This window comes from Oncorhynchus tshawytscha, linkage group LG12, assembly GCF_018296145.1.
Source record: "Oncorhynchus tshawytscha isolate Ot180627B linkage group LG12, Otsh_v2.0, whole genome shotgun sequence".
Lineage (NCBI taxonomy): Eukaryota > Metazoa > Chordata > Actinopteri > Salmoniformes > Salmonidae > Oncorhynchus > Oncorhynchus tshawytscha.
The window spans coordinates 5,984,925-6,007,832 of record NC_056440.1 but is presented as its reverse complement, the minus strand read 5'-3'; the positions used below and the strand labels follow the sequence as shown (position 1 = coordinate 6,007,832).

General features: G+C 45.9%; 1 protein-coding gene across 4 annotated transcripts in view; it reads left to right on the top strand.

Moving 5' to 3' along the window:
- Positions 1-18,907, top strand: part of LOC112241775 (ras-GEF domain-containing family member 1B-A) — a 73,622-nt gene extending 54,715 nt beyond the window's left edge. The window contains exons 11-14 of one of the 4 annotated variants that reach the window (XM_042331237.1): positions 12,882-12,977; positions 14,527-14,650; positions 15,655-15,727; positions 18,490-18,907. In XM_042331237.1, the coding sequence (XP_042187171.1) occupies positions 12,882-12,977; positions 14,527-14,650; positions 15,655-15,727; positions 18,490-18,514 (318 nt within the window). In that variant the 3' untranslated portion in view covers positions 18,515-18,907. Of the gene's footprint in view, positions 1-12,881; positions 12,978-13,337; positions 14,402-14,526; positions 14,651-14,866; positions 15,085-15,654; positions 15,728-18,489 lie in introns of those variants that run through there. The other 3 variants (XM_042331235.1, XM_042331236.1, XM_042331238.1) reach the window with 3 other exon arrangements.
- The last annotated feature ends 4,001 nt before the right edge of the window (positions 18,908-22,908 follow it).

The following is a 22,908-nucleotide window of genomic DNA, read 5'->3' as shown; positions in this document are numbered from 1 at the left end:
ATATAGGCGAGGTGCTGGCTAACGGAGTAGGAAACCTGAACATAAAGGAGAACCTATATAGGTGAGGTGCTGGCTAACGGAGTAGGAAACTTGAACTCACTCTAAGAGCTCAGATGGAGAAAAAAATACACACATTCGATACGCATCTGAGATTCAAGGCCTGTATTTATAAGGTATCTTAGAGCCGGTGAGCAGATCTAGGAACAGTGTTGCGTTTTTTTATTTTTAGATTGTAATGAATAAGATGACATGGACAGGGTGGATCTGATCCAAGATCAGGACACCTTTTCTGAGACGCTGATCCTGATGCCTTCAGTTGTGGAGTCTCTCCAGACAGATTTTTCCTCATCAGCCCTTGGATTCAACCCTCAACCCTCTAGTAACTGGCTCGCCTCTCTAAACCCTCAACACTCTAGTAACTGGCTCGCCTCTCTAAACCCTCAACACTCTAGTAACTGGCTCGCCTCTCTAAACCCTCAACCCTCTAGTAACTGGCTCGCCTCTCTAAACCCTCTAGTAACTGGCTCGCCTCTCTAAACCCTCAACCCTCTAATAACTGGCCCGCCTCTCTAAACCCTCAACCCTCTAGTAACTGGCTCGCCTCTCTAAACCCTCAACCCTCTAGTAACTGGCTCGCCTCTCTAAACCCTCAACCCTCAAGTAACTGGCTCGCCTCTCTAAACCCTCAACCCTCAAGTAACTGGCTCGCCTCTCTAAACCCTCAACCCTCTAGTAACTGGCTCGCCTCTCTAAACCCTCAACCCTCTAGTAACTGGCCCGCCTCTCTAAACACTCAACCCTCTAGTTACTGGCCCGCCTCTTTAAACCCCCAACCCCCAGTTACTGGCTCGCCTCTCTAAACCCTCAACCCTCTAGTTACTGGCTCGCCTCTCTAAACCCCCAACCCCCAGTTACTGGCTCGCCTCTCTAAACCCCCAACCCCCAGTTACTGGCCCACCTCTCTAAACCCCCAACCCCCAGTTACTGGCCCACCGGGCTTACCTCCGCTGTACCCGCACCCCACCATACCCCTGTCTGCGCATTATGCCCTGAATATATTCTACCATGCCCAGAAACCTGCTCCTCTTATTCTCTGTCCCCAACGCTCTAGGCGACCAGTTTTGATAGCCTTTAGCCGCACCCTCATACTACTCCTCCTCTGTTCCTCAGGTGATGTGGAGGTAAACCCAGGCCCTGCATGTCCCCAGGCTCCCTCATTTGTTGACTTCTGTGATCGTAAAAGCCTTGGTTTCATGCATGTCAACATCAGAAGCCTCCTCCCTAAGTTTGTTTTACTCACTGCTCTAGCACACTCTGCTAACCCTGATGTCCTTGCTGTGTCTGAATCCTGGCTCAGGAAGGCCACCAAAAATTCAGAGATTTCCATACCCAACTATAACATCTTCCGTCAAGATAGATCTGCCAAAGGGGGAGGAGTTGCAGTCTACTGCAGAGATAGCCTGCAAAGTAATGTCATACTTTCCAGGTCCATACCCAAACAGTTCGAACTACTAATTTTGAAAATTACTCTCTCCAGAAATAAGTCTCTCACTGTTGCCGCCTGCTACCGACCCCCTCAGCTCCCAGCTGTGCCCTGGACACCATTTGTGAATTGATCGCCCCCATCTAGCCTCAGAGTTTGTTCTGTTAGGTGACCTAAACTGGGATATGCTTAACACCCCGCCAGTCCTACAATCTAAGCTAGATGCCCTCAATCTCACACAAATCATCAAGGAACCCACCAGGTACAACCCTAACTCTGTAAACAAGGGCACCCTCATAGACGTCATCCTGACCAACTGGCCCTCCAAATACACCTCTGCTGTCTTCAACCAGGATCTCAGCGATCACTGCCTCATTGCCTGTATCCGCTACGGAGCCGCAGTCAAACGACCAACCCTCATCACGGTCAAACGCTCCCTAAAACACTTCTGTGAGCAGGCCTTTCTAATCGACCTGGCCCGGGTATCCTGGAAGGACATCGACCTCATCCCGTCAGTTGAGGATGCCTGGTCATTCTTTAAAAGTAACTTCCTCACCATTTTAGATAAGCATGCTCCGTTCAAAAATGCAGAACTAAGAACAGATACAGTCCTTGGTTCACCCCAGACATGACTGCCCTGACCAGCACAAAAACATCCTGTGGCGGACTGCAATAGCATCGAATAGTCCCCGTGATATGCAACTGTTCAGGGAAGTCCGGAACCAATACACGCAGTCAGTCAGGAAAGCTAAGGCCAGCTTCTTCAGGCAGAAGTTTGCATCCTGTAGCTCCAACTCCAAAAAGTTCTGGGACACTGTGAAGTCCATGGAGAACAAGAGCACCTCCTCCCAGCTGCCCACTGCACTGAGGCTAGGTAACACGGTCACCACCGATAAATCCATGATTATCGAAAACTTCAATAAGCATTTCTCAACGGCTGGCCATGCCTTCCGCCTGGCTACTCCAACCTCGGCCAACAGCTCCTCCCCCGGCAGCTCCTCGCCCAAGCCTCTCCAAGTTCTCCTTTACCCAAATCCAGATAGCAGATGTTCTGAAAGAGCTGCAAAACCTGGACCCGTACAAATCAGCTGGGCTTGACAATCTGGACCCCTATTTCTGAAACTATCCGCCGCCATTGTCGCAACCCCTATTACCAGCCTGTTCAACCTCTCTTTCATATCGTCTGAGATCCCCAAGGATTGAAAGCTGCCGCAGTGATCCCCCTCTTCAAAGGGGAGACACCCTGGACCCAAACTGTTACAGACCTATATCCATCCTGCCCTGCCTATCTAAGGTCTTCGAAAGCCAAGTCAACAAACAGGTCACTGACCATCTCGAATCCCACCGTACCTTCTCCGCTGTGCAATCTGGCTTCCGAGCCGGTCACGGGTGCACCTCAGCCACACTCAAGGTACTAAACGATATCATAACCGCCATCGATAAAAGACAGTACTGTGCAGCCGTCTTCATCGACCTTGCCAAGGCTTTCGACTCTGTCAATCACCATATTCTCATCGGCAGACTCAGTAGCCTCGGTTTTTCGGATGACTGCCTTGCCTGGTTCACCAATTACTTTGCAGACAGAGTTCAGTGTGTCAAATCGGAGGGCATGCTGTCCGGTCCTCTGGCAGTCTCTATGGGGGTACCACAGGGTTCAATTCTCGGGCCGACTCTTTTCTCTGTGTATATCAATGATGTTGCTCTTGCTGCGGGCGATTCCCTGATCCACTTTCGTTCCAGTACTCTGCTGCCTGTGACTGGAACGAATTGCAAAAATCGCTGAAGTTGGAGACTTTTATCTCCCTCACCAACTTCAAACATCAGCTATCTGAGCAGCTAACCGATCGCTGCAGCTGTACATAGTCTATTGGTAAATAGCCCACCCATTTTCACCTACCTCATCCCCATACTGTTTTTATTTATTTACTTTTCTGCTCTTTTGCACACCAATATCTCTACCTGTACATGACCATCTGATCATATATCACTCCAGTGTTAATCTGCAAAATTGTAACTATTCGTCTACCTCCTCATGCCTTTTGCACACATTGTACATTGTATATAGACTCCCCCTTTGTTTTCTACTGTGTTATTGACTTGTTAATTTGTTTATTCCATGTGTAACTCTGTGTTGTCTGCTCACACTGCTATGCTTTATCTTGGCCAGGTCGCAGTTGTAAATGAGAACTTGTTCTCAACTAGCCTACCTGGTTAAATAAAGGTGAAATAAAATAAAAAAACCTCTCTAAACCCCCAACCCCCAGTTACTGGCCCGCCTCTCTAAACCCGCGACCCCCAGTTACTGGCCCGCCTCTCTAAACCCGCGACCCCCAGTTACTGGCCCGCCTCTCTAAACCCGCGACCCCTCCATTTCAGACCGAGACAGTTTGGTGATACTGATGTAGATTCTGATCTCTCCAAATGGTGGGAACGTTCTCTGTTCTCTCTGGCTGTCTGAATTATCCCAGAACCCATGTCTCTGTTCTCTCTGGCTGTCTGAATTATCCCAGAACCCATTTCTCTGTTCTCTCTGGCTGTCTGAATTATCCCAGAACCCATTTCTCTGTTCTCTCTGGCTGTCTGAATTATCCCAGAACCCATTTCTCTGTTTTCTCTGGCTGTCTGAATTATCCCAGAACCCATTTCTCTGTTCTCTCTGGCTGTCTGAATTATCCCAGAACCCATTTCTCTGTTCTCTCTGGCTGTCTGAATTATCCCAGAACCCATTTCTCTGTTCTCTCTGGCTGTCTGAATTATCCCAGAACCCATTTCTCTGTTCTCTCTGGCTGTCTGAATTATCCCAGAACCCATTTCTCTGTTCTCTCTGGCTGTCTGAATTATCCCAGAACCCATTTCTCTGTTCTATCTGGCTGTCTGAATTATCCCAGAACCCATTTCTCTGTTCTATCTGGCTGTCTGAATTATCCCAGAACCCATTTCTCTGTTCTCTCTGGCTGTCTGAATTATCCCAGAACCCATTTCTCTGTTCTATCTGGCTGTCTGAATTATCCCAGAACCCATTTCTCTGTTCTCTCTGGCTGTCTGAATTATCCCAGAACCCATTTCTCTGTTCTCTCTGGCTGTCTGAATTATCCCAGAACCCATTTCTCTGTTCTCTCTGGCTGTCTGAATTATCCCAGAACCCACTAAGTGTGTGATTTGTTTAAATTAAATTAAAATGTTTCTGACAGTTATGTAAAAAAGTAAAACGGCTGTTTTTGAAGTGTTTGACGCACGCTGTGCTCTACTTGGCCCAGAAGACTAACAAACAGTCCGTCTCTCTCACAACTGATAAGCAGCAATGAATTATTACATAAAGTGGAGGTCTGTATCGTGAGTGTCTTTCATGTCACCAGAAAACAAGTGGAGGGAATTTGTTGGGTATGAGAAGAACTTGATAAACATTCCAGACCGGCACTACAGTGTGAGGAGGGAAAACAGACCGGCACTACAGTGTGAGGAGGGAAAACAGACCGGCACTACAGTGTGAGGAGGGAAAACAGACCGGCACTACAGTGTGAGGACAGAAAACAGACCGGCACTACAGTGTGAGGACAGAAAACAGACCGGCACTACAGTGTGAGGACAGAAAACAGACCGGCACTACAGTGTGAGGAGGGAAAACAGACCGGCACTACAGTGTGAGGACAGAAAACAGACCGGCACTACAGTGTGAGGACAGAAAACAGACCGGCACTACAGTGTGAGGACAGAAAACAGACCGGCACTACAGTGTGAGGAGGGAAAACAGACCGGCACTACAGTGTGAGGAGGGAAAACAGACCGGCACTACAGTGTGAGGACAGAAAACAGACCGGCACTACAGTGTGAGGACAGAAAACAGACCGGCACTACAGTGTGAGGACAGAAAACAGACCGGCACTACAGTGTGAGGACAGAAAACAGACCGGCACTACAGTGTGAGGACAGAAAACAGACCGGCACTACAGTGTGAGGACAGAAAACAGACCGGCACTACAGTGTGAGGACAGAAAACAGACCGGCACTACAGTGTGAGGACAGAAAACAGACCGGCACTACAGTGTGAGGACAGAAAACAGACCGGCACTACAGTGTGAGGACAGAAAACAGACCGGCACTACAGTGTGAGGACAGAAAACAGACCGGCACTACAGTGTGAGGACAGAAAACAGACCGGCACTACAGTGTGAGGACAGAAAACAGACCGGCACTACAGTGTGAGGACAGAAAACAGACCGGCACTACAGTGTGAGGAGGGAAAACAGACCGGCACTACAGTGTGAGGAGGGAAAACAGACCGGCACTACAGTGTGAGGACAGAAAACAGACCGGCACTACAGTGTGAGGAGGGAAAACAGACCGGCACTACAGTGTGAGGAGGGAAAACAGACCGGCACTTCAGTGTGAGGAGGGAAAACAGACCGGCACTACAGTGTGAGGAGGGAAAACAGACCGGCACTACAGTGTGAGGACAGAAAACAGACCGGCACTACAGTGTGGCCATCGGTTGGTCTGCTTCGATCTTGTTATCTCTGCTCAGTGTTGTCGTGTTATTGGCACTAAAACACAACGAACTCTTGAGGTCTTCGGTTCAGTTGGGACATCAAGAATACATAACAAGAACTCTGAAGCAGATAAGTCAAAAGGTGAAGCCATGAATAGGTCAGCTGAGAGCTGGTTCTGGTATTGACGTCAGAGAGACAACGTGAAGGGCCTCATTTACTAATCCGTCAGAAATATGTTCAGTTCCTTTTCAGGAATGGAAAAAGAAACATGGCCGCCTGCCAGCTCACATAATGTTCTCTGTCTCTCTCTCTCTCTCTCTCTCTCTCTCTCAGTTGACGGTTGGCTCAAGCAGTGTCAATATGATTGGGTTAGCTAAGGGTTCACTGTCAACATTTAATGGGTTAGCTGAGTGTTTCTTTTAGGGAAGGGAGGAGGGGAGAGGGGGATTTAGCTATGTGTGTGGAAATGTGTGTGGAAATGTGTTGAAGGGCCCGGGTTGGCTGCTCAGACAGACAGTGAGGGGGTCATAATACAGAATGTTCCAAACTCCCAGGCAGAACACTGGAATGTTCCAAATTCCCAGCCAGAACACTGGAATGTTCCAAATTCCCAGCCAGAACACTGGAATGTTCCAAATTCCCAGCCAGAACACTGGAATGTTCCAAATTCCCAGCCAGAACACTGGAATGTTCCAAATTCCCAGCCAGAACACTGGAATGTTCCAAATTCCCAGCCAGAACACTGGAATGTTCCAAATTCCCAGCCAGAACACTGGAATGTTCCAAATTCCCAGCCAGAACACTGGAATGTTCCAAATTCCCAGCCAGAACACTGGAATGTTCCAAATTCCCAGCCAGAACACTGGAATGTTCCTACTTGTTCTTGTGACTTCTTCATCTAATGAGGGTTTGTTTATGGGTCAAATAAAAACAAGTATATTTACACATGTGCCCAGGGCTCTAAATTACAACCAATTTGGTTTGCATATTTATTTTTTATTTTACTAGGCAAGTCAGTTAAGAACAAATTCTTATTTTCAATGACGGCCTAGAAACAGTGGGTTAACTGTCTGTTCCGTGGCAGAACGACAGATTTGTACCTTGTCAGCTCGGGGATATGAACTTGCAACCTTTCAGTTACTAGAACAACACTCTAACCACTAGGCTACCCTGCCACCCCATATGTGACAAAAACATTTTTTTTTAACCTCCTTAGCTAGCTAGCTAACAACCTGGTAACTTTATCAGTATATCCAAACATTTGGGACACAGAAAAGAAAAGGGACAGCTTCTTCAGGAAATGACATATCTCTTACATGTTGTCATCTCATAACATGATGCTCTTAAAGGGACAGTGTTTTCTATGTAACCGTCTCAATAGGAAAAATAGGGATTTTATTTCATGTAGAAACCTAACATTCCACAAATGACTTTTTAATTTCAATGACTGATATTTGTATCAACATTTTTTAGCTTTTAAAATAATATGTATTTGAGTTACATATTAGTTCCTAGGGGCACAACATATTAGTTCCTAGGGGCACAACATATTAGTTCCTAGGGGCACAACATATTAGTTCCTAGGGGCACAACATATTAGTTCCTAGGGGCACAACATATCTAGATATAGGCTCCTCATCCTCATACTCAACTCTGGGCCTCGAAGCCAGTTCCACTGATTTTTCTTCTTTTGTCTTCATTGTTCCCCTCTAAATAGGGACTGATTTAGACTTGGGACACGATACCAGGTGTGTACAATTAATGATCAGGTAGAACAGGAAGCCAACAGGCTTCGTACCTCTTTTAAGGTAACAGTTGAATACCGTTGATATAGGCTATATCTCAATCAATGTCAAAAATAAAACGTTTTTTTTTCTTCTGGTGCTCCTACATTTTATGTTGTGCTGATAACTTTTTAAAGTATGGAGCACTAGTGCTACCAATTACAAAATGTATATAATTTAGAGCCCTGCACACGCCATAGCAGATGTGGACTTTTTTTTTTTAGGGGGGCACTGGTCTTGTGGTAATGTTGTTTATACAACATGTTTTCTCTCCTCTCATTCTCCCACTTTGTCCTCTGTCCTCTGTTCAGAGCTGTTCTGGGTTTATAGAGGGGCCTCAGTGTCACGGAGAGCAGAGAGAGAGCAGAAAGACTGATATCATTTGGTACATTCTGTGTTTACTTTATTCAATTTGATTAGAATGACATGTTGGGCAGTTGAGGAGCCGTTGATATAAAACTCAAGCGGGACGTCACATGGTTGTTGATCAGTGCTTCATCGCACACTGTATTACACTGTCCCCTCACAGAGCTGGCCTGTGTCCCCTCACAGAGCTGGCCTGTGTCCCCTCACAGAGCTGGCCTGTGTCCCCTCACAGAGCTGGCCTGTGTTCCCTCACAGAGCTGGCCTGTGTTCCCTCACAGAGCTGGCCTGTGTTCCCTCACAGAGCTGGCCTGTGTTCCCTCTCAGAGCTGGCCTGTGTTCCCTCTCAGAGCTGGCCTGTGTTCCCTCACAGAGCTGGCCTGTGTTCCCTCACAGAGCTGGCCTGTGTCCCCTCACAGAGCTGGCCTGTGTTCCCTCTCAGAGCTGGCCTGTGTCCCCTCACAGAGCTGGCCTGTGTTCCCTCACAGAGCTGAGTAGGAGCGCTGATCTAGGATCAGGTCCCCCCTGTATTTTTCATTTTGATCTAATTACTGACATTTAATCCTAGTAAAAATTCCCTGTCTTAGGTCAGTTAGGATCACCACTTTATTTTAAGAATGTGAAATGTCAGAATAATAGTAGAGAGAATGATTTATTTCAGCTTTTATTTATTTCATCACATCACAGTGGGTCAGAAGTTTACATACACTCAATTAGTATTTGGGCTATTTGACCAAGAAGGCGAGTGATGGAGTGCTGCATCAGATGACCTGGCCTCCACAATCACCCGATCACAACCCAGTTGAGATGGTTTGGGATGAGTTGGACTGCAGAGGGAAGGAAAGGCATCCAACAAGTGCTCAGTATGGGTGGGAACTCCTTCAAGACGGTTGGAAAAGCATTCCAGGTGAAGCTGGTTGAGAGAATGCCAAGAGTGTGCAAAACTGTCATCAGGGCAAAGGATGGCTATTTTGAAGAATCTCAAATATAAAATATATTTTGATTTGTGTAACACTTTTCTGGTTACTACATGAATCCGTATGTTTTATTTCATAGTTTTGATGTCTTCACTATTATTCTACAATGTAGAAAATAGTAAAACTACAGGAAAACCCTTGAATGAGTAGCTGTGTCCAAACTTTTGACTGGTACTGTGTATATAATTGTTTTAACACAATGGCATGGAAAGAGTTCTCATGTTCTGATGTTCTCATGTTCTTATGTTCTCATGTTCTTATGTTCTTATGTTCTCATGTTCTTATGTTCTCATGTTCTCTCTGATCCAGTTTATATAAGAGATTACCGTTGATAGGAAAGTAGAAAGTAGGCAATGAAAAGGACAGTGGATATTTGGGCGAGAGGCATCTTCTAGGATGTTACATATTGAAATAGAATCAACACCCATCACATAACATTGACTTGGATGGTAATGTCTGTTCTAGTCAATCTATTTCTATGCTATGTTACCGAACAAACCCTCCGTCTCCCATTGAGTAAACCACTTCCTCTGTTCTGCTGTCAAGCTCCCGATGGGCTGCAATGTGCTCAATGCTCTCCTCTTGTGTAATAACAGTGAAAGGTGCTTGAAGCCAACAGTCAATCACATAACAATGAAACACAGACCAGCACTCGATTTGATTCAGTTGCAAATTGAAGATTTTTTCATTTTATTTTATTTAGTCGAGGCAACATGTCCTGCTAGAACTATCCTGTCCATCTCTCCAACCACCAGACCAGAGTGGTTAGGAACTATCCTGTCCATCTCTCCACCAGACCAGACCAGAGTGGTTAGGAACTATCCTGTCCATCTCTCCACCAGACCAGAGTGGTTAGGAACTATCCTGTCTATCTCTCCACCAGACCAGAGTGGTTAGGAACTATCCTGTCCATCTCTCCACCAGACCAGAGTGGTTAGGAACTATCCTGTCCATCTCTCCACCAGACCAGAGTGGTTAGGAACTATCCTGTACATCTCTCCACCAGACCAGAGTGGTTAGGAACTATCCTGTCTATCTCTCCACCAGACCAGAGTGGTTAGGAACTATCCTGTCCATCTCTCCAACCACCAGACCAGAGTGGTTAGGAACTATCCTGTCCATCTCTCCACCAGACCAGACCAGAGTGGTTAGGAACTATCCTGTCCATCTCTCCACCAGACCAGAGTGGTTAGGAACTATCCTGTCTATCTCTCCACCAGACCAGAGTGGTTAGGAACTATCCTGTCCATCTCTCCAACCACCAGACCAGAGTGGTTAGGAACTATCCTGTCCATCTCTCCAACCACCAGACCAGAGTGGTTAGGAACTATCCTGTCCATCTCTCCACCAGACCAGAGTGGTTAGGAACTATCCTGTCCATCTCTCCACCAGACCAGAGTGGTTAGGAACTATCCTGTACATCTCTCCACCAGACCAGACCAGAGTGATTAGGAACTATCCTGTCCATCTCTCCACCAGACCAGACCAGAGTGGTTAGGAACTATCCTGTCCATCTCTCCACCAGACCAGAGTGGTTAGGAACTATCCTGTCCATCTCTCCACCAGACCAGACCAGAGTGGTTAGGAACTATCCTGTCCATCTCTCCACCAGATCAGACCAGAGTGGTTAGGAACTATCCTGGCCATCTCTCCACCAGACCAGAGTGGTTAAGAACTATCCTGTCCATCTCTCCACCAGACCAGAGTGGTTAGGAACTATCCTGGCCATCTCTCCACCAGACCAGAGTGGTTAAGAACTATCCTGTCCATCTCTCCACCAGACCAGAGTGGTTAGGAACTATCCTGTCCATCTCTCCACCAGACCAGAGTGGTTAGGAACTATCCTGACCATCTCTCCAACCACCAGACCAGAGTGGTTAGGAACTATCCTGTCCATCTCTCCACCAGACCAGAGTGGTTAGGAACTATCCTGTCCATCTCTCCAACCACCAGACCAGAGTGGTTAGGAACTATCCTGTCCATCTCTCCACCAGACCAGAGTGGTTAGGAACTATCCTGTCCATCTCTCCACCAGACCAGAGTGGTTAGGAACTATCCTGTCCATCTCTCCACCAGACCAGAGTGGTTAGGAACTATCCTGTCTATCTCTCCACCAGACCAGAGTGGTTAGGAACTATCCTGTCCATCTCTCCACCAGACCAGAGTGGTTAGGAACTATCCTGTCCATCTCTCCACCAGACCAGAGTGGTTAGGAACTATCCTGTCTATCTCTCCACCAGACCAGAGTGGTTAGGAACTATCCTGTCTATCTCTCCACCAGACCAGAGTGGTTAGGAACTATCCTGTCCATCTCTCCACCAGACTAGAGTGGTTAGGAACTATCCTGTCCATCTCTCCACCAGACCAGAGTGGTTAGGAACTATCCTGTCTATCTCTCCACCAGACCAGAGTGGTTAGGAACTATCCTGTCCATCTCCCCACCCACCAGACCAGAGTGGTTAGGAACTATCCTGTCCATCTCCCCACCCACCAGACCAGAATGGTTAGGAACTATCCTGTCCATCTCTCCACCAGACCAGAGTGGTTAGGAACTATCCTGTCCATCTCTCCACCAGACCAGAGTGGTTAGGAACAGACACTGTTCTCATTGTGTGTGAACCATGGTGTGTACCGTGTGTGTGTCTCTGTTACCTGATGCCTGGGATAGGGCCAACTCAAACCTCTCTGTTACCTAATGCCTGGGATAGGGCCAACTCAAACCTCTCTGTTACCTAGTGCCTGGGATAGGGCCAACTCAAACCTCTCTGTTACCTGATGCCTGGGATAGGGCCAACTCAAACCTCTCTGTTACCTGATGCCTGGGATAGGGCCAACTCAAACCTCTCTGTTACCTGATGCCTGGGATAGGGCCAACTCAAACCTCTCTGTTACCTAATGCCTGGGATAGGGCCAACTCAAACCTCTCTGTTACCTAATGCCTGGGATAGGGCCAACTCAAACCTCTCTGTTACCTAATGCCTGGGATAGGGCCAACTCAAACCTCTCTGTTACCTAATGCCTGGGATAGGGCCAACTCAAACCTCTCTGTTACCTAAAGCTCTGTGGCGACGTGGCTCTGAATGATTGAAGGGATGGTGATCTGAAAACCTGCTCAGCACCTCCTGACGTCTCTCTCTGGGTGAAGTAGGGAATTTGTTGACAGGTGTTTTTGTGATGATTAACATGTAAACCTCATTACATTAACCTGACCCCTGTAACCTGACCCCTGTAACCTGACCCCTGTAACCTGACCCCTGTAACCTGACCCCTGTAACCTGACCCCTGTAACCTGACCCCTGTAACCTGACCCCTGTAACCTGACCCCTGTAACCTGGCCCCTGTAACCTGACCCCTGTAACCTGACCCCTGTAACCTGACCCCTGTAACCTGACTGCTGTTTTAAATTCTCCTCTATCTTCTTTCTGTTCTCTCTCTCTCTCTTCTCTCTCTCTATCTTCTCTTTCTTCTCTCTTCTCTTTCTGTTCTCTCATCTCTCTTCTCTCTCTCCATCTTCTCTTTCTTCTCTCTTCTCTTTCTGTTCTCTCATCTCTCTTCTCTCTCTATCTTCTCTTTATCTTCTCTTTCTGTTCTCTCTCATCTCTCTCTCTTTATCTTCTCTTTCTGTTCTCTCTCATCTCTCTCTCTCTATCTTCTCTTTATCTTCTCTTTCTGTTCTCTCATCTCTCTTCTCTATCTTCTCTTTCTTCTCTTTATCTTCTCTTTCTGTTCTCTCTCATCTCTCTCTCTCTATCTTCTCTTTCTTCTCTCTCTCTATCTTCTCTCTCAGATCGTCATCCCGTTCTTCAGCCTACTGATCAAAGACATCTATTTCCTGAACGAGGGATGTTCCAACAGGATGCAGAATGGACATGTAAACTTTGAGGTGTGTTTGGGAAACAGCTTGTTGTTTGTAAAGAAATCCCCCCCAGGGTCTCCAATATGGGTCCTGGGGACCAAACTTGGCCAAATTAGTTTGGCCCACCAGAGACTTCCAGAATGACCTTATGTTTTTATGAATAATATTTTTTCGGGGGAGGGTTTGGTTCACTACTGAGGTTTACATTTTGACAAGGGTTTGTCCACCTCAGTAATAAGATGAAGTAAGGTTGTTACATAACCCAGATCCAGCAGTTTCAGAAATTTCCCATTGCTAAAAGGAGACTGTTTGCACACCAACATATTTACAGTACATAGTAACGGAAAAGGACTTTATTTTTATTTTTTCTTCCCCAATAACTGACAGAGAATGAGGAAGTAAGACTTCTGCTCTGCAGTGGAATTAAGACTTTTATCATTGGAGACCCAGACAGTCATCAGGGCAGACAGTCATCAGGGCAGACAGTCATCAGGGCAGACAGTCATCAGGGCAGACAGTCATCAGGGCAGACATTCATCAGGGCAGACAACTCATCAGGGCAGACAACTCATCAGGGCAGACAACTCATCAGGGCAGACAACTCATCAGGGCAGACAACTCATCAGGGCAGACAACTCATCAGGGCAGACAACTCATCAGGGCAGACAACTCATCAGGGCAGACAACTCATCAGGGCAGACGGTCATCAGGGCAGACGGTCATCAGGGCAGACGGTCATCAGGGCAGACGGTCATCAGGGCAGACGGTCATCAGGGCAGACGGTCATCAGGGCAGACGGTCATCAGGGCAGACGGTCATCAGGGCAGACGGTCATCAGCGCAGACGGTCATCAGGGCAGACGGTCATCAGCGCAGACGGTCATCAGGGCAGACGGTCATCAGGGCAGACGGTCATCAGGGCAGACGGTCATCAGGGCAGACGGTCATCAGGGCAGACGGTCATCAGGGCAGACGGTCATCAGGGCAGACGGTCATCAGGGCAGACGGTCATCAGGGCAGACGGTCATCAGGGCAGACGGTCATCAGGGCAGACGGTCATCAGGGCAGACGGTCATCAGGGCAGACACGGTCATCAGGGCAGACGGTCATCAGGGCAGACGGTCATCAGGGCAGACGGTCATCAGGGCAGACGGTCATCAGGGCAGACGGTCATCAGGGCAGACGGTCATCAGGGCAGACGGTCATCAGGGCAGACGGTCATCAGGGCAGACGGTCATCAGGGCAGACGGTCATCAGGGCAGACGGTCATCAGGGCAGACAGTCATCAGGGCAGACAGTCATCAGGGCAGACAGTCATCAGGGCAGACAGTCATGAGATAAGTGAATGTTACCATCAGTTGTGGTACTGTTAAATCATTTCTACTGTGACCAGCCCTTCATCTATGTTGGGTTAACATTGCATTCCTCTATGTTGGGTTAACATTGCATTCATCTATGTTGGGTTAACATTGCATTCATCTATGTTGGGTTAACGTTGCATTCATCTATGTTGGGTTAACGTTGCATTCCTCTATGTTGGGTTAACATTGCATTCATGTTTTATTGTTGTTTTTCAGAAATTCTGGGAGATGGCGAAGCAAGTCAGCGAGTTCATGGTTTGGAAGAAGGTGGAGTGTCCGTTTGAGAAGGACCGTAAGATTCTCCAGTATCTGCTCACCGCGCCGGTCTTCAGCGAGGACAGTATGTACACCCCTCAAAAAACTTCTCCCCCTTAACTCCACAATGCTGCTCTCACGTTTAAACTAAACTAAATCAACTCAGGAAAGAGTACGCTAGATATGTCCGCTATACTTCAACGTTCAGTGTTCTCCTCCAGAACACCTGCAACACTACAGGGAAAGCAGGGGTTGTATGTGCTGTATGATAATGTGGATATGACATTGTCTCTCCTCTCAGCTCTGTGTCTGGCCTCCTATGACAGTGATGCTGATGGTTCTCTCTCCTCTCAGCTCTGTGTCTGGCCTCCTATGACAGTGATGCTGATGGTTCTCTCTGTTCTCTCTCTCCTCTCAGCTCTGTGTCTGGCCTCCTATGACAGTGATGCTGATGGTTCTCTCTGTTCTCTCTCTCCTCTCAGCTCTGTGTCTGGCCTCCTATGACAGTGATGCTGATGGTTCTCTCTCCTCTCAGCTCTCTGTCTGGCCTCCTATGACAGTGATGCTGATGGTTCTCTCTGTTCTCTCTCTCCTCTCAGCTCTGTGTCTGGCCTCCTATGACAGTGATGCTGATGGTTCTCTCTGTTCTCTCTCTCCTCTCAGCTCTGTGTCTGGCCTCCTATGACAGTGATGCTGATGGTTCTCTCTCCTCTCAGCTCTGTGTCTGGCCTCCTATGACAGTGATGCTGATGGTTCTCTCTGTTCTCTCTCTCCTCTCAGCTCTGTGTCTGGCCTCCTATGACAGTGATGCTGATGGTTCTCTCTGTTCTCTCTCTCCTCTCAGCTCTGTGTCTGGCCTCCTATGACAGTGATGCTGATGGTTCTCTCTCCTCTCAGCTCTGTGTCTGGCCTCCTATGACAGTGATGCTGATGGTTCTCTCTGTTCTCTCTCTCCTCTCAGCTCTGTGTCTGGCCTCCTATGACAGTGATGCTGATGGTTCTCTCTGTTCTCTCTCTCCTCTCAGCTCTGTGTCTGGCCTCCTATGACAGTGATGCTGATGGTTCTCTCTGTTCTCTCTCTCCTCTCAGCTCTGTGTCTGGCCTCCTATGACAGTGAAGGCCCTGAGAATAATATGGAGAAGGACAGATGGAAGTCTTTGAGGTATGTACCCTCCCCGGGGTGATGTTTGTACGTGTGTACCCCTAGGGTCAGCCCCAATGCGACAGAATCTGTCCCATTACTCCAGACTGATGTAGTTTCTCTCTCCCCCCAGTGAGACTCCAGACTGATGTAGTTTCTCTCTCTCCCCCCAGTGAGACTCCAGACTGGGTCTAAACCTGGATGCTGATTGGTTAATACCGCATTCCAGCTGGTGTCTATTCCACAAGTTACCACCGGTTAAATCTATGACATTAAAATGCCTATTTACTCTGTTCCATCTGACAGCGCAATCCACTGTCTCATCAGCCCAGCCAGGCAATTTATAAACTTGATCTCCACTATAAAAAGCATCAGGACATTATCTCACATTTCTTTTAGACGAGCAATTGGTTTTCAACAGCGGAGATTTGTACAAACCTTGCTGTCCGTCTCTCTGACATTTGCAACATTGTTTCAATATTGTAATTCGATCTGCTGTCCCATAGTAATGAACGTGTAGGTGTCGGGACGAGACAGACAGGCAGCTTTTCTCAGCCAATCATGACTCTGTATTATTTGTTATGGATATATATTAATACATGTCAATAGGAAAACATTAAATGCAGCTAGTTGGCTGTCATTCCAGCTTCAGGTTGAAGTGATTGTGTTAGCTATATAGTTGGCTGTCATTCCAGCTTCAGGTTGAAGTGATTGTGTTAGCTATATAGTTGGCTATCTCTTCTGAACAGTGACCTGGCAAGAGAGCACATGTTCTATGACAGGCGAAATCGCGCGTCATCAGCTCATTGTTATGGATGTATCCCCCCCAAAATAACTAGAAAACAAGTTGAACAAACAGAAATGCAGCTACTTTACTGTTATTCTGGCTGCACTGTTTGACCTGACTGTGTTAGCCAACGTTGGCTAGCTAGCAAGCGAGGGCAACGGTACAGTTATAATGAACGACTGGGTTGCGTCTCTGGCAACCGAACCAATTGAACGAACGACCAGCCGGCTTGGGTAGCAACCCTAGATTTGCGTCGAGACTTTATCTTGTGGAAGGATGAAATAGGATGAATAAATGAATCAAAATGTATTTTTTAATGAATATACAGTTCCAGTCAAAAGTTTGGACTCAAGGGGTTTCCTTTATTTGTACTATTTTCTACATTGTAGAAAACTATGAAATAACACATATGGAATCATGTAGTAACCAAAAAAAGTGTTAAACAAATCAAACTATATTTTAGATTGTTCAAAGTAGTCACCCTTTGCCTTGATGACAACTTTGCACACTCTTGGCATTCTCTCAAACAGCTTCATGAGGAATGCTTTTCCAACAGTCTTGAAGGAGTTCCCACATATGCTGAGCACTTGTTGGCTGCTTTTCCTTCACTCTGCGGTCCAACTCATCCCAAACCATGTTAATTAGGTTGAGGCCGGATGACTGTGGAGGCCAGGTCATCTGATGCAGCACTCCATCACTCTCCTTCTTGGTCAAATAGCCCTTACATAGCCTGTAGGTGTATTGGGTCATTGTCCTGTTGAAAAACAAATGATAGTCCCACTAAGCACAAACCAGATGGGATGGTGTATCTCTGCAGAATGCTGTGGTAGCCATGGTGGTTAAGTGTACCTTGAATTCTAAATAAATCACAGACAGTGTCACCAGTAAAGCACCATCACACCTCCTCCTCCATGCTTCACAGTGAGAACCACACATGCGGAGATAATCCGTTCACCTAATCTAATGTTCATTGTGTGTGTTTCTTGGCCCAAGCAAGTCTCTTCTTCTTATTGGGGTCCTTTAGTAGTGGTTTCTTTGCAGCAAATCAACCATGAAGGCCTGATTCACGCAGTCTCCTCTGAACAGTTGATGTTGAGATGTGTCTGTTTCTTGAACTCTGTGAAGCATTTATTTGTGCTGCAATTTCTGAGGCTGGTAATTCTAATGATCTTATCTTCTGTAGCAGAGGTAACTCTGGGTCTTCCTTTCCTGTGGCGGTCCTCATGAGAGCCAGTTTCATCATAGCGCTTGATGGTTTTTGTGACTGTACTTGAAGAAACTTTCAAAGTTCTTGAAATGTTCTGTATTGACTGACCTTCATGTCTTAAAGTAATGATGGACTGTCGTTTCTCTTTGCTTACTTGAGCTGTTCTTGTCATAATATGGACTTGGTCTTTTAGCAAATAGGGCTATCTTCTGTATACCACCCCTACCTTGTCACAACACAACTGATTGGCTAAAATGCATTAAGAAGGAAAGAAATGTCACAAATTAACTTTTAACTAGGCACACCTGTTAATTGAAATGCATTCCAGGTGACTACCTCATGAAGCTGGTTGAGAGAATGCCACGGGTGTACTTTGAAGAATCTCAAATATAAAATACATTTTGATTTGTTACTTTTTTGGTTACTACATGATTCCATATGTGTTATTTCATAGTTTTGATGTCTTCACTATTATTCTACAATGTAGAAAATAGTAAAAATAAAGAGAAACCCTTGAATGAGTAGCTGTATCCAATCTTTTGACTGGTACTGTAGGTCAATCATTGTTTGAATATGTTGGTAACCCTATTGTATAAAACTGATAATGCCCTCAAAGCTGGTGTTGGGAGAATATAATGGCAGGGTTTGCCAGCCCTCGACTTTGTCTCAGGCCTAACATCCACGCCAATATATCTATTCTCCAATCAGCAGCTTCTCAGACATTATCACTGAATTAGGTGTCTGTTATATGTCTCGTTAATAGATGTTCTCTTCTCTTTCGTTCCACAGATCTACTCTGCTAAGTAGAGTCTAGAGTTTCTGAAGGAGGAACCAAGTCAACCCAGTCTGACAACCAAGCCGTGCCCTGTGGGGATGCCCAAATAACAGAATTCCTGTTTGGATGGGAAACGACAATCTGGCCTGTTCTGTTTAGCATATCAGGAACTTTTCTGTTCTCCGGTCATGGAGAGTTTGGTCTTCTTCATGTTGTTTCCAGGAAAACTTTTTTCATGTCTTTTCAATGAATTTCTATACTTACATTTTTGGGGGAAACAAATAAATAATAAGTTACGACCATCGTGAGGAGGAGAGGAAAGTCCAGGGAAACTTTTTTTGTTGTCCTTTTGGCTACGTCTGTCGAAAACGTAACGAAACACACTGTGTATTTACACCGGGTGACACTGTTGATAAAAATCTCTGGACATTTTGAAGATGTATTTGACTTTCTACAGGAGTTGAGAGTTGGCTGCTGGATGGCCAACTGATTCAGTCTTAACGTGTACAACGAACAGGCTGCTCTCTCTCTCTTTCTCTCTTTCTCTCTATCTCTCTCTATCTCTCTCTCTCTCTCTCTCTCTGTCTCTCTCTGTCTCTCTCTCTCTATCTCTCTCTCTGTCTCTCTCTGTCTCTCTCTCTCTCTCTCTCTCTCTCTCCCTCTTTCTCTCTATCTCTCTCTCTGTCTCTCTCGCTCTCTCTCGCTCTTTCTGTCTCTCTCGCTCTCTCTCTCTCTCTATCTCTCTCTCTGTCTCTCTCTGTCTCTCTCTCTCGCTCTCTCTGTCTCTCTCGCTCTCTCGCTCTCTCTGTCTCTCTCTCGCTCTCTCTGTCTCTCTCTCGCTCTCTCTGTCTCTCTCTCGCTCTCTCTCTCTCTCTCTCTCTCTCTGTCTCTCTCGCTCTCTCTCTTTCTCTCTCTCTCTGTCTCTCTCTCTCTTTAAAAAGCCAGCATTGTGTTTACTGGGAATCAGTATACTGTATAATGGTGTCAAAGCTAACCTACAGCAGGGTTGGTATAGAAAATATGAAGCTAATGTTTATGTGTGTGTGTGTGTTATACGTGACTCTCTTGCTCCAGTTGGTGTGGTCGGCCAAGCACTGAGAACGCTACTGCTCAATATGTTCACAATGCACTGAGAACGCTACTGCTCAATATGTTCACAATGCACTGAGAACGCTACTGCTCAATATGTTCACAATGCACTGAGAACGCTACTGCTCAATATGTTCACAATGCACTGAGAACGCTACTGCTCAATATGTTCACAATGCACTGAGAACGCTACTGCTCAATATGTTCACAATGCACTGAGAACGCTACTGCTCAATATGTTCACAATGCACTGAGAACGCTACTGCTCAATATGTTCACAATGCACTGAGAACGCTACTGCTCAATATGTTCACAATGCACTGAGAACGCTACTGCTCAATATGTTCACAATGCACTGAGAACGCTACTGCTCAATATGTTCACAATGCACTGAGAACGCTACTGCTCAATATGTTCACAATGCACTGAGAACGCTACTGCTCAATATGTTCACAATGCACTGAGAACGCTACTGCTCAATATGTTCACAATGCACTGAGAACGCTACTGCTCAATATGTTCACAATGCACTGAGAACGCTACTGCTCAATATGTTCACAATGCACTGAGAACGCTACTGCTCAATATGTTCACAATGCACTGAGAACGCTACTGCTCAATATGTTCACAATGCACTGAGAACGCTACTGCTCAATATGTTCACAATGCACTGAGAACGCTACTGCTCAATATGTTCACAATGCACTGAGAACGCTACTGCTCAATATGTTCACAATGCACTGAGAACGCTACTGCTCAATATGTTCACAATGCACTGAGAACGCTACTGCTCAATATGTTCACAATGCACTGAGTGCTGAGTGGAAACATGATGTCCATTCTTTTGCTTGTATAACAGCTTTGTGATACTCTACAACAGGAAGCAACACATTCCTTCTCTTCTCATCCTTTATCAATGGGACACTCAGCCAGGGGCAGAAACAGAGGGGTGGGTGGGGATGTTAAGATGGTATTAACGTCCACCCCTGAAGTCCCCGGGACCGAGTTTGGGAAACACTGATATAAAGAATAGTGTGCTATTTGGGACGCCAGCAGTTCCTAATCAGTGTTTTGGTGTTCTGCCACTAACCAGTATGTTCCTGATAATCAGTGTTATGGTGTTCTGCTACTAACCAGTATGTTCTTGATAATCAGTGTTTTGGTGTTCTGCCAGTAACCAGCCACTTTGATGGAATAAATATAGCTTTGGAGGACTGTCCTGTGCTGAGCACTCAAGATTATCCATCCTGTGATAGTGGCGCACTATGCCCCTCCCATGAGTATGGTAGTATGGAAATGCAATGTGGTTGTATCGCCCCCTTGTGGTTGAGTTAAGTAAGTGCTGTGGCGGAGCAGAGTTGAGCCAGTGAATGAGTTGATTTATGTAATAGTGGAGATTGTGTGTGAGCTGAGGAGTTGGACATTTTTTTTCCCTCAGTTAATGCTGGATCAATCGTTCTTCCTCAGAGGTTGTACTTTCTTCACATTATTGTTTTCATCATATTTGTTTTATTTATGATCCTCTCTGTAGTCGTCATTATTTAATATTATGGATATTTACAAATATTTTATTGTATTTGTTATATCATTTTGTACTAGGTACATTTAATTGTTATTAGAGTTTGCCCTAAACTGATTATTTTTTGTTCAGGTTTGTATGAGACCACTTCATTTTTAGGATTCTAGTATACACTTTGAAGTTAAACATCTTGGTCACGTTCCAGGCCCACTACATTGTAGGCGTGGCAAAGCTGATATCTGGCATCTGCAATGTCGTCGTTCTGGAACGCAGACATTTTTTTATTATTTTTATTTATTTTACCTTTATTTAACCAGGCAAGTCAGTTAAGAACAAATTCTTATTTTCAATGACGGCCTAGGAACAGTGGGTTAACTGCCTTGTTCAGGGGGCAGAACGACAGATTTGTACCTTGTCAGCTCGGGGATTTGAACTTGCAACCTTCCGGTCACTAGTCCAACGCTCTAACCACTAGGATACCCTGCCGTCCCTACACTCTAACCACTAGGATACCCTGCCACCCCCATTGACTGACGCATAGCTTTGCCTTGAAGATGTATTTGACTTGTCTTTTGCCTTGCAGTTTCTCCTCTCTACATGATAATTTGGTTTGACTGTGTAAATACTTCTGTTTTTCCTGTGTTTATCTGATCTTTTTGTATTTGAACTGTTAAACTGGAATAGATCACCTGTTTTATTATTTATTTACTGAGTTCATTGTTAGAAGAGAAAGTGACAAAGTTAATTTAAAAAATGCTTAAGTTAATGGAGGAATCTGTCGTCTCTTCGTCTCTCCCGAGCCCGTACGGGAGTTGTAGCGATGAGACAAGATAGTAGCTACTACAACATTTGGATACCACGAAATTTGTTCTTAACTGACTTGCCTAGTTAAATAAAGGTTAAAGAAATATGGCTCTGTCATACACCACATTTTTTGTTTTTGTTGTCATAGGTTACGTAGCTAAAATGCTTAGTAGCCTAATTTCCTGGCATGGGCAACAATGAACCAGCTAAGTTAGCTAGCTAGTTTAACGTGCGACTACTAGGTTACATATTGAACTTCAATCGTCTCAGGCCAGTGGCACAACATTATCAATTTATGGTTAGATCAGCATCGCCGTTATAATCATTGGCCTGTACAGAGAATTAAGTCAAATCCACATCTCCATCCATGGCTTACGAAAGGGACAATTTAGCAAGCTAGCTACTGCAGGACATCAACACAAGCAGACCAGAAACAGACAAGTTTTTTTGAAAATGACATTTTGCTTAGGAAGTGATTTGATTGGTGTGAAGCCAAATCCAAACTGGCTTCCCCTGGGAGGCGTTTTGCTGCACCAGGACAACCTATAGTTAAGCTAGGCTCAATGCTGATTGGCTAATTGTATTATTATTTTTAATCAAGGGAGGCCAAATGTTTGCTGGCATCAATCAATCAAACGCTACGGCGGCAACATGTGATACTCTTTTGGTCCAGACAGCATCAGATACATGAGCTACACATACCGAGACAGAGGGGGCGCTGTTTCCCTGTCCAGACAGCATCAGATACATGAGCTACACATACCGAGACAGAGGGGGCGCTGTTTCCCTGTCCAGACAGCATCAGATACATGAGCTACACATACCAAGACAGAGGGGGCGCTGTTTCACTGTCCAGACAGCATCAGATACATGAGCTACACATACCGAGACAGAGGGGGCGCTGTTTCCCTGTCCAGACAGCATCAGATACATGAGCTACACATACCGAGACAGAGGGGGCGCTGTTTCCCTCGCTCGGATGACTTCTCCGGTGAGATTCAGCCACTTGCTAATTGACAAA